The 12,093-nt window shown below is 42.5% G+C and overlaps 1 protein-coding gene across 1 annotated transcript in view; it reads right to left on the reverse strand.

The window, feature by feature from the left end:
- LOC143714536 (integrin alpha-X-like) overlaps positions 1-8,929 on the reverse strand; it is a gene marked incomplete at its 5' end in the record, with an annotated part of 29,397 nt that extends 20,468 nt beyond the window's left edge. Inside the window, 6 exons of the mRNA XM_077205768.1 lie at positions 3,475-3,675; positions 3,797-3,943; positions 7,808-7,944; positions 8,066-8,174; positions 8,451-8,524; positions 8,779-8,929. Of these exons, the coding sequence (XP_077061883.1) occupies positions 3,475-3,675; positions 3,797-3,943; positions 7,808-7,944; positions 8,066-8,174; positions 8,451-8,524; positions 8,779-8,929 (819 nt within the window). The remainder of the gene's footprint in view (positions 1-3,474; positions 3,676-3,796; positions 3,944-7,807; positions 7,945-8,065; positions 8,175-8,450; positions 8,525-8,778) is intronic.
- Positions 8,930-12,093: the final 3,164 nt, after the last annotated feature.

Raw genomic sequence — 12,093 nt, forward strand, 5'->3', positions numbered from 1 at the left:
CAACTATCGTCCCATGGCAAAGCTGGCATATAAGAAGCAGAAAGCTAGAAAAGCATTGTCGGAGGAACAGAGAAAGAGGAAATGGCAGACTGACCGAGCGAGGAGTCAGACACGAGTAAACATCGGACCTGCGTTTGGCGAAATGGCGGAAAAAAAACGAAGAAAGCGCGGTCGGAAGAATCTAGAAAAAGGTAACGAGAATCTGACAGCGCGAGGAACTGGAAAAGAGTCCCACTCGCTCAGGCTTTCACTGTTAAAGTTGATTCCTGCGATTATCATGAGAACAGTTGTCAATATCTCACATAATTATCAGGACATAAATAAGCCTACATGTTGTAAATAGTGTAAATGAGCGCAATTTGCAAACTATTATGATAAATTGCAATAATCATGTCTAACAACATCATAACTGACATTGTTACGAAATCAGGGCTCTCAAGTGTCATTGAGCGTGACAGTCACTCATTTCGGTCTTCTGTTACGCTCTCCCACCACACATTGTATTTCTCACGCTGAAAAACTATTTGTAATATATTTAATATGCCAAAACTCTGGCCGCGCCGCTCTCACTGTGGAACCAGCAGGAATCAAGCGCGTCTCCTCTGGTGTTGTTTGTCGAGCTACACAATAGCCAATCAGAAAATAGCACTATTGTATCTGGGTAATAATTCATGCCGGGGCGCAGACGGTTCCAGCGAGCGCTTTCCCGAGGTACGCTTGCTCCCTATGAGGGGGGTCTCAGAGCAGTTAAGCCAGTTGTTCCCTGCCGGTGCGCCATTACAGGGCGCCGTGTTTGCTGCTCAAGTTAAACCAGAGGCCAGTCTCGAGAGACTGGTACCCTTAGTAGTATTTCTGGCAAGGTGGAAAAGCCTTCCAAAAATATCTCAGTGGGTTCTGCACAGAGTAAAAAAGGGTTATGCTATCCAATTCAGGTGTCGTCCACCAAAATTCAGAGGGGTTCTGCCCACAGTGGTGGGCCCCGAACAGGCTCTGGTAATGGAACAAGAGGTGAAAGCGCTCCTTCAAAAGGATGCTATAGAACGGGTTCCTCCTCCCAGTCTGGAGTCAGGTTTTTACAGCCGATATTTCATCGTTCCAAAGAAGGATGGGGGGTTGCGTCCAATTTTAGATCTACGCCTGTTGAATCGCTTGGTAGGGAAGTTAAAATTCAAGATGCTCACTATCAAGCAGATCGTGTCACAAATCAGATCCGAGGACTGGTTTGTCACGATAGATCTAAGAGGACGCGTACTTCCGCATTTCCATCCTTCCACAACACAGGAAGTTCCTGAGGTTCGCCTTCGGGGGCGAGGCGTACCAGTACAAGGTTCTTCCATTTGGCCTAGCTTTATCTCCCCTCACATTCACGAAATGCATGGATGCAGCTTTAGTGCCCCTGAGGCTTCAGGGCATTCATATCCTCAATTACATCGACGATTGGTTGATTTTAGCTCAGACAGAGCAGATGGTGGTTCGGCATCGAGATGTCGTTCTTGCTCATATCAGAAAGTTTGGGTTGAGGCTGAACGCAAAGAAAAGTGTATTATCTCCTTCTCAGAAGACCACTTTTCTGGGCGTCGCTTGGGATTCGGTCTCGATGCTGGCGTGACTTTCTCCGACCCGCATCGCTTCTACTCTCTCAGCTAAGAAACAAGTAAAGCTAGGCCAGCTACTCACTGTAAAACAGTTTCAGAGACTGTTGGGTGTGATGGCAGCAGCGTCCAACGTTATACCTTGCGGCCTGTTGTCCATGAGACCACTACAGTGGTGGCTCTGGACCAAGGGATTCTTTTCCCCCCGATTGCTCTGCTACCAGGAGTTCTGGAGAGGGTTCGCCGGGACGGGGTCAGCCTACTTCTAGTAGCCCCGTTCTGGCCGGCCCGAGTATGGTTTGCGGACCTAATATCTCTTCTGGACGGCTCTCCCTTGGAGATTCCGATCAGGAGGGATCTACTCTCTCAGGAGGGCGGTACGATATTTCACCCCCGCCCAGAGTTGTGGAAACTGTGGGCTTGGCCTCTGAGGGGGCCCTGCTCATAGAATCTGGTCTCATAATTGAGGTTGTTGAGACCATCCTTCACTCCAGAGCTCCGTCCACTAGGAAGTTATATGCTCTGAAGTGGAAACTTTTCACTTCTTGGTGTGCAGAACACCGGCATGACCCAGTTAACTGCCCAGTGGGTGCAGTGCTGGAGTTTCTGCAGGAGCGTTTCTCTGCAGCTTTATCCCCCTCCACACTAAAGATGTATGTGGCGGCACTAGCTGCTTACCATGTCCCTTTCAGTGGAGTTTCTCTTGGGAGACACCCATTTATAACTCGCTTCCTTCGTGGCACTTTGAGGCTGAGGCCTGCAGTTCGTACGAGGGTGTCGACTTGGGATTTGGCCATTGTGCTAGAGGGCCTTTCTTTGGCCCCCTTTGAACCCATTGAGGAAGTTTCTGAGAAATGTCTCACTTTTAAATCTCTTTTTCTTCTTGCAATCTCCTCACTTAAGAGAATCGGAGATTTGCAGGCTCCGTCGGTTGCACCCTCGTGCCTGGAGTTTTCGCCTGGCATGGTCAAGGCTTTTCTTTACCCTAGACCAGGTTATGTCACTTAGGTCCCTACTAATATTGTTAGACCTACAGTGCTGCAGGCTTTCTGCCCTCCTCCATTTGTGTGGTCCGATCAGGAGAAACTTAACCGTCTCTGCCCGGTTAGGGCGTTACACGCTTATGTCCACAGAGCTGCCCTGTGGAGGAAATCAGAACAGTTATTTGTGTGCTTTGGGCCACCCAGGAAAGGGTGTCCCGTGTCTAAACAGAAAATGAGCACGTGGGTGGTTGAGCACTTGCTTATGAGTCGGCTGGTCAGCTTTCACCTTTGGCTGTACGAGCCCACTCTACTAGGAGTATGGCTGCTACTAAAGCTTTGTTGTCAGGAGTATCGCTAAGTGATGTTTGTGATGCGGCTGGGTGGTCCTCACCACATACATTTGTTAAGTTCTATGAATTGGACTTAAGTTCCACTCCTGGGGCGCAGGTGCTCTCGTCCTCTGTGCGCTAGTTCTCAGATGATGGTCATTTGCTCTTATGGCGACGTGGGTATTAGCGTTCCCACAGCTTGACGCAGCTCGAGTTCCCTTGAAAGGGAACGTCTCGGTTACGTATGTAACCTTAGTTCCCTGATAGGGAACGAGACGCTGCGTGGTTCTGCCATACTCCCAGCATGCCCGTTAGCGCTTCCTTCGGGCCTATCAGAAGCTGTCGCGCTTGTGTTCTGGGGGTGCTTTATAGTTTCCTGGTCGATGACGTCACCCGCCTATGACGTTCTGTCTCTCCATTGGACTGATTCCATACGTGCTTCATGACGCACAACGCAGGGGCGTTCCCACAGCGTCTCGTTCCCTATCAGGGAACTAAGGTTACATACGTAACCGAGACGTTTTATGTGAACCATCTCTTTAAACTGCCACCAACCCACGTCTTTTTCACCTGTGAGTATTTGGAAATGATCCCTCCATCTATCCCATTGAAGATGTAGATGCTGCCCTGTCCATCCTCCTCTAAAGGAGCTCCAACCAGCACATCCATGAAACCATCACCATTCAGATCTGCTGGACTGGCCAGAGAAGAGCCAAACCGACCCCTCTGACCTGCCATGCCCACCAGTGTATATTTTGCCTCCAAGTTTGCCTATGGAGAAATAACAGAGAGAGGAGAAACCGGGTTAAACAGACACAAAAGGTACATTTATTCATTCTTATGTGATGAACTCTTTTTTTTTTTTTATTGAATCTCCAAAAAAAACACTGACCCGACTTGTGAAGATGTAAACAAACACTAAGCCCTCCCGATCAGACTCTATGTACGTTGGTGCCGATACCAAAAGTAGGTCTGTATTGGAGTCACGGTTCAGATCCACCACACACACCTCAGCTCCAAAATATGAGCCAATCTGAGGCTGAGAAAAGAGAAGTTTGAACATTAAAAGGATCTGTACTCCCTGCTGATTGTACCATGCTACTGTACATTTATGTTTTAAACCTTCTTGTTGTAACTTCATTACATCAACAATTGTTTTTATATGTAATGTACTGTATATGTATATGTAATGCTGAGACACCAGGCTACAACTCTCACTGATTTCACTACCAAATGCACCATCCCTAAAGATCCTGGAAGTTGTGGCAGAATATTTGCATATTAAATATCAGCTTCGTTTCTCTTTTCTAAAAAGGTTACTACAAAAGTCTTGTTAAGTAATGCAAGTCAGTTTTCAATTGATGAGTTTGCTTTTGCCCTACCAGTGAACTGGTTGGTGTAGGACTACTTGTCCTCCAGCTAAAATTTTGTTAATATCGCTTTTATTGTAAATTGCATTTTCCAGTAAATGTACTGGATCTGCTGTTTCATATTTTTACCATTAAGATAGCATTTATTTTGCTGCAGGAACACAGCTTTCACATTATATGTATAAAAAAAAGGTTTCGGAAATGGCGACGGATATTTTCTAAATCCTTAACATTAAACACTTCAGACCCAAATGAACAGTCTGTATTAAGAGTATTGAGTATTGTTTCCTTTCATCATCTCATGTTCGAGATCCACCTATGAGAAGGGCATCCGTTCCTGACCTCTGCAGAAGCATCCAATTGCACCAAGTCTGGCAAGACAGACAGAAACATGCAGCCAATGCCTGGTAAGGCCCCAAACCTTACCTGCGGGCATAAGAAGCCTACATGCCCTGCTGTTCTCCAGTTGACATTCGCTTCTCGCGATCTCTGCATTTACACAGTTCGGTTGGATTTACGCTGTTCACCTTACGTGTCTGCAGGGAGACAAATTGCCAGATCAGCCTCAGACAGGTGTGACAGTTGTTTAGCTGCAAGTTTAGCTGTGTTTGCTTTCTGAGCCACCTTCGCTCTCGCATCTTCTCACTTGTTTCCCTTTCCATAGCTGCCCACCACGGATTTATTCTGAGTTTTTCGCCGGTATGTCGCTCTCTAAGCCTGCCACTTCTTACGGGAATAGCTTATCAATGGCCTGCCCGGCCGCGTGTGGTGCGCTGATTGCCGCGAAGGACCTTCACCCGTTCTGCGTGGTCTACTTGGGCCTCAAGCATGCAGAAGAGCCTTTGGAGAACCCGGAGAACTGCAGTCATTGCCTGATGCTGCCGAAAAAACTCCTGTGATGCCACCTGAAAGTTGCCATGACCCAGTGTGTCGCTCGCCTCAACATTGAGTGGCCAGCTCCACAGAGTTCCTCCCAGGAGGGACGGCCTCTCCCAGCTAGAGGCCAGTGTCTGGCACCCGGAGGTTTGGGTCTGGCCATTGGGTTAAATCTTTCTCTGGAGCATTGTGACCCGGCTGTTACTCACACCATCACTAATGCTAGGACTTCTTGCACACGACAGACTTATGCTTCCCGTTGAAAGCTTTTTCTGCAGGGTGTGAGGAGAGTGGGCTTGATCCTGCAACATGTGACATTCCGATCATCTTAAGCTTTCTTCAGTGTTTACTGAAGGAAGGCAAGGCAGCTTCCAACTTGAAAGTGTACGTCGCTGCGACCTCTGCATATCATTTTCCCTTTGATGGATCTTCTCTTGGATCTTACAGTCTTGTCTGCAGTTTTCTGAAGGGTGTACGCCTTCTGAACCCTGCTCGGAATCCTCACTTTCCTGTTTGGTGTTTGCCACTCATGCTTGCATTCCTTTGCTCACCCCAGTTTGAGCCCTTGCAAAGCATTGACATTAAATATATGTCCTTGAAGACTGCTTTTTTGTTGGCTATTACTTCCACAAAACGAGTCAGTGAGTTGCAAGCACTGTCTGTTAGCGAATTGTTCTTGAGTTGGTTGCCGGATGACTCAGGGGTGGTCCAAAGACCCAATCCTTCTTTTCTTCAGAAAGTCCTTCTTCCTCAGTTTATACAACAGCGCATTAAACTAGCCTCTTTTCAGACTTCTTCGGGGTCTGACTCAAGTGCCCAACTTTTGTGTCCTGTCCGTGCCTTGAAGTGTTATGTAAACTCTACTGCTAAATTTAGAACGTCAGACCAGTTATTTGTCTACTATGGTGGTGTAAAGAAAGGAGCTCCTGTGTCAAAACAGAGGTTGTTGAGCTGGACAGTGGAGACCATTACAGTGACTTATAAAGGCAGCGGGGAGACCATAGCTCTGGGGACTAACTTGCCATCGCACTGCTGCTAACTGGGCTCCTGTATGCATGTTTGCTCGGTTTAATAAGGTCAACGTTGCTGCTCATCATGCCGTTAGTTCTCCGGTTCTTTAAAAGCAGCCTTAATTTTCATAAGGTGGGTGGCATTCCTCATGACTATGTCATCCAATAGTGTTTGCACTGCCTCTGTTGGTCAGTAGGAATGAAACAGAACGCTAGTTCTTGGACTCTTTTTTGCTGGGTTTTCACGCTCTTTGTGAGCTTCCCCTGTTTCTGATATCTGATGATGATGCACCTGAATACTTACCTGTATTAGTTTGTGTTGAATAAAACTTCTGCATTTGAGTACATATATCCCTCTAATTTGTGTTTACATCTGTTACAGCATCTCAAATGTTGGTTTGGTCATTCTAAAATGAGCCAAAGTCTGTCATCAGAACAGCTGTGGCTCGTCTGTACATGTATATCCAAAATATTCATCAAAAACATAGACCTCTATATAAACTGAATCAATAATAAATTGTAAATGTGTTCAGCATTCTGCAACAAATATTTTTCGGATTTTAAGTCGGAAAGTGAGCAGGATATATTTAAAATGTAATGTGTGGCTACGTCGGGCGTGTATTATGATACTAAGCGGGTCAGAAGATGCCTGAACCCTCCCCAGCTCTACAGCGCCCCACAATTTATCAATGTAAATCTGTGGGGAAAAATTGAACTATCAGCACGCTCTAATAGAGAGCCATTGGGAAATCTGACCAGCTTATTTTCATGTTACCTTACGTAAACCTTGCTTCAGAACAATACGATATCAATTTGCTTCAGCTATGTGCATATTACAATTCATCAAGTCAGTTACATATCTGTTCTTCCTATATGAAGTAGCCTAGCGTATCAAATTAACGAAAGTAAATCCTTTAGTTTAAACGTGAATAACTATCTGAATTACCTTTTGTGTTCTGTTGTGTGTTTTATGTTGGAGAATAGACATGGCTTTCTTTTCCTCACTGGAATTCCTCCACAACTTGTAATATTTTAAAACAATATTCGGAGGCAATAAATACTACATAAAGGCAATTCTAAGATAGCATTTTATGCGTGTGTCTTGTGCAACATTGGAGCGCCACCCTCAGGCTGTATAACGCAACGTCTGCCATAGGTTTTCTTCGTGTGTTCAGCGATTACAATTTAAAGCTTACAAAATGTTTATCATAAACTAGAATCTAAGTCCCAGAATCTGCCCTACCTAAATTTATAGTCAGGAGCCGCTACTGCATCAGAATGATTTGGTATAATGACCTCCCAGAAGCACATGATTGCCTTCCCAAACACCAGCACCATGACAGCGTTTATTGGCGTATGTTGTCTGTGCGCACTGAGACGCAAATCATTATGATGTATGAAAAAAGAACCACAGTGGCTTCCCCGATAGCAGCAACTTCCATTTTTATGACATATTTTGTGCCAATTTACCAGGAAGTGACAATTTTTTCTCTTGAACACATGGGACGGAAACACTACTTTATTCGCAAATGTTTTATGCAACATTCCATTTTTGCACACAAGTTAAATTTGCAACTTTCGATGGAAACATCTAATGATACTGGCTTTATTTATGGTTTTGACACCCAAAAAATGTAAATGAACAACCTTGGGAGAGTCCAGCAGCAGTTTATCTTGATTGGTTCTGAGTTGTGATACAAAGACTTGTCCTTTATGCTTGTATCTCGGAGCTCCTTGAATAGCAAAAAAGGTGCTTGACGTTGTTGCAATAGCCATCGAATAACCTTAAGACAAAATGCAGTAATTCAATTGTATGTATATTCTGAGTTATATTTGCGGAATAGAAGAAAATACTAAACATAGACAACGTGTGTAGAGTTGTTTGAAAAAAAAAAAAAGCCTCACCTAGATAGCTGTCATGCTCACTGCCTGTTTGAAAGGAGTCCTCTGGCAAATATTCCTGATATCCACCTTTCCACTGGAAAGCTCCCACAGCACTCAATAACACGCTTCCCTAAACAAAGCAAAACTGTACCGATTTGGATACATAAAGAACATCAAGATACCCCAAATCATGTATTTTTTTTGTCATATAATAACTATACAAATAATTAATATGCACTGAATTATTAAAGGTCAAACTGTTAACTATACAAATAATTAATATGCACTGAATTATTAAAGGTCAAACTGTTATCTATAGAGTTATTTATAATTGACGGTTTATTCCTAATTATACAGTATATATAGTTTCAACCTTTTATGAATGTATATGTGTATATTTATTTACATATGGTGTGAAAGCTGCACTGAATCCATCCTGTGCAAACTCCATTCTGGAGGAATCACCTGAAGTCTGGGTTCCTGCAACAAATCAAGAGAAGTTATGAAAGAAAAACTTAAATGAAATAACTGGGTGAATGTAATGGACATCTATTCTTTTCTGGTTCTTACTAAAAAAAAAAAAAAAAAAAAAAAAAAAATATTATATATATATATATATATATATATATATATATATATATATATATATATATATATATATATAGTGTATGTATGTGTAAAGTGTGATTTTTTTCTCTTTTAAACTACTATTGTCTTCTGAGTTCCCAACATACCTTCAATGGAAATAATGTTTTCTTCCAGCTTTTGAAGAATATTATTTAGTGCATTAAAGTCTGTCACTTCGAACACATGATCAATGTATGGATCAGAAGCAATTTCATTTAACTCCTTTTTTGCACTAAAACTATTAAAAGCGCTGCCGACCTGGGGACAAAAATTTGTTTAGTTTTCTTAAGAAATTGTTGAAAAGCTTTGAAAGGTAAATGCATTTATGTATATTAACATAAGAATTTATGCATTTGTGCTTTATTAACATGTATTCCTATTTCCTACTGTAATTCATGTAGTTATAAAACATTTAGTTGTCAGCCAACTATTTTTGTGAGCTCATCTAAAGTGAGGACTATTTATGCCTCAAAGTTTTAACAAAGGAGATTTAAAGGCTCAGTTATCTTCGAAACAGGAAAAGGAAACATATACAACACAGAGTGATACAGAACACAGAAATATTTATTTCAAGATGAAAAAAACTGAATGTAACAAGTGCCCTCATATATATATATATATATATATATATATATATATATATATATATATATACACACACACAGGTGCAGGTCATATAATTGGAATTACTGAAATAAATCAACTTTTTGATGATATTCTATTCAAAAAGTGAAATTTGGATATTATATTAATTCATTACACACAGACTGATATATTTCAAATGTTCATTCCCTTTAATTTTGATGATTATAACTGACAACTAATGAAAATCCCAAATTCAGTATTTCAGAAAATTAGAATATTACTTAAGACCAATACAAAAAAAAAGATTTTTAGAAATGTTGGCCAACTGAAAAGTATGAACATGAAAAGTATGAGCATGTACAATACTTTGGGGCTCCTTTTGCCTGAATTACTGCAGCAATGTGGCGTGGCATGGAGTCGATCAGTCTGTGGCACTGCTCAGGCGTTATGAGAGCCCAGGTTGCTCTGATAGTGGCCTTCAGCTCTTCTGCATTGTTGGGTCTGGCGTATCGCATCTTCCTCTTTACAATACCCCATAGATTTTCTATAGGGTTAAGGTCAGGTGAGTGTGCTGGCCAATTAAGAACAGGGATACCATGGTCCTTAAACCAGGTACTGGTAGCTTATGGCACTCTGTGCAGGTGCCAAGTCCTGACAAAGCTTAAAATTTCGGGACTACCGAGCAGTGGTACGTCGCTATGTCGAACAGCCTGTGGTGGTTTAGGGTGAAGAGCGGGTTGGCAACGCTACCTGGTGTCAGTGTGGGTGTTGTACTGCGATGCCCACCGTGTCAGAGTCCATCTGCTGTCAAGGGGCTGATCTTGACCATGTATTGCAACCATGGTGTTGACAAGAGACAGAAATATGATGGCAGACATCACGTACAATGTTTCCATGTGCAGTTTGTTAACGTATAACGTTAGATGTAGTCTTTTTGTCAGGTACTAATACACTTCACTAGCTAAACACTAAGTTAGCATTAGCTAGTTCATGCTTACAGCTGTTAGCTAACAATGACTGTACCTAACGTTAGTTTTCCGCTAATTTCGACCAGCTTACATGCATATTTCACTGTGTTTTACTGAACTCAGCCTAGAGCCTTTAAAGCCAACCAACCCCATGACGTCACCGGTTATAATACCGCACAATGGCGGCGTCCCTGCCGCGAAAGATATAACGGTGTTTCTTTTTTCTTTTAGATGCAAACATTTGTCATGTTTCTTATATAATTTTTGATTATAGTGGAAATTACAGTGTCCGAGAGAGTTCAACGTGCTGCAACTGAAGAAAACGCATGCAAATAGTCAGAGGTGTGGACTCGAGTCATGTGACTTGGACTCGAGTCAGACTCGAGTCATGAATTTGATGACTTCAGACTCGACTCGACAAAATGTACAAAGACTTGCAACTCGACTTGGACTTACATTAATGACTCGTGACTTCACTTGGACTTGTGCCTTCACTTGGACTTGTGCCTTTTGACTCGAGAAGACTTGCTACTTCTCATAAAAACTGGGGAAAAAAATGTTCACACGGCCGCGCCTCTCTCAGGTTATCTGCATCTGTGAAAAAAAAAAAATGTGCACCACCTGTATGCATGCAGAGAGCACGCGCGCTGCCTGCAAGACATCCAATCACTGTAGTCCCACGTTGTTTTGATTCGACAGCATCACAGGCTGCGTTTACACTTGGCATTAAAGGCTGATTTATACTTCTGCGTCGGACCTACGCCGGAGCCTCTACGCCGTAGACTACGCATTGGTTTTAATTTATACTTCTGCGTCGTTGTCCGCGTTGACGCACGCAGAGGGAGCATGTGAAACCCGAGGGAGCGGTTTGAGCAGACCAATCACAGCGCTTGCGTCCGCGTAGAATTGACGCGCTGTTACATTTTTGGAGAGGTGCACATCAGGGTACGGCGAAGGGTACGCGTGCTACACACAGCCTACGACGTAGCTACGGCGTGAGTTCGACGCAGAAGCATAAATTGGGCTTAACATGCGACCTGTATTCAGATGTTGTCCACATACACATTGAAAAGACAAATCTAAACGCATTTCTGATCATTATATTATCCGATCAGCGTGTCCAGATTCGGAGGTAGTCGAGGACGCATTGTAATCGGATCTCAGTGTAATGTAAACGCAATCCAGCCATCCTGTCTGCATTCACAGGTGGACGTAATCTAAATCCCGAAAATAATGGCCAGACGCAGTTTAGACAAGAAATTAAACTTATTTGAACCTTACAATAAACATTAATCTTTAAAACAGTTTATTTAGACTTAAATGACACTATGCGTGTCATTTTTCATTTTAATTGTGCAACATTATCTGAACGAGGCGATCGCCTATACAATCACAGTCAGTCATGAGATCTTAATGAAGAGCTGCACGCTGCTTTGCGAGAGGAATAATCGGAATCGAATTTTTTAATGTAAAAAAGAAATTAAAATATTACAAGTTATAATGTAAAAATAAATTTAAAATATTACAAGTTGTGGAGGAATTCCAGAGAGGAAAAGAAAGCCATGTCTATTCTCCAACATAAAAAACACACAACAGAACTAAAAAGGTAATTCAGATAGTTATTCACGTTTAAACTAAAGGATTTACTTTCGTTAATCTGAAACGCTAGGGTACTTCATACAGGAAGAACAGATATGTAACTGACTTGATGAATTGTAATATGCACATAGCTGAAGCAAATTGATATCGTATTGTTCTGAAGCAAGGTTTACGTAAGGTAACATGAAAATAAGCGGTCAGATTTCCCAATGGCTCTCTATTAGAGCGTGTTGATAGTTCAATTTTTCCCCACAGATTTACATTGATAAT

The sequence above is a fragment of the Siphateles boraxobius genome, unplaced genomic scaffold, assembly GCF_051911475.1.
Source record: "Siphateles boraxobius isolate OS27281-9 unplaced genomic scaffold, OSU_SipBor_1 55, whole genome shotgun sequence".
NCBI classification, from domain to species: Eukaryota; Metazoa; Chordata; class Actinopteri; order Cypriniformes; family Leuciscidae; genus Siphateles; species Siphateles boraxobius.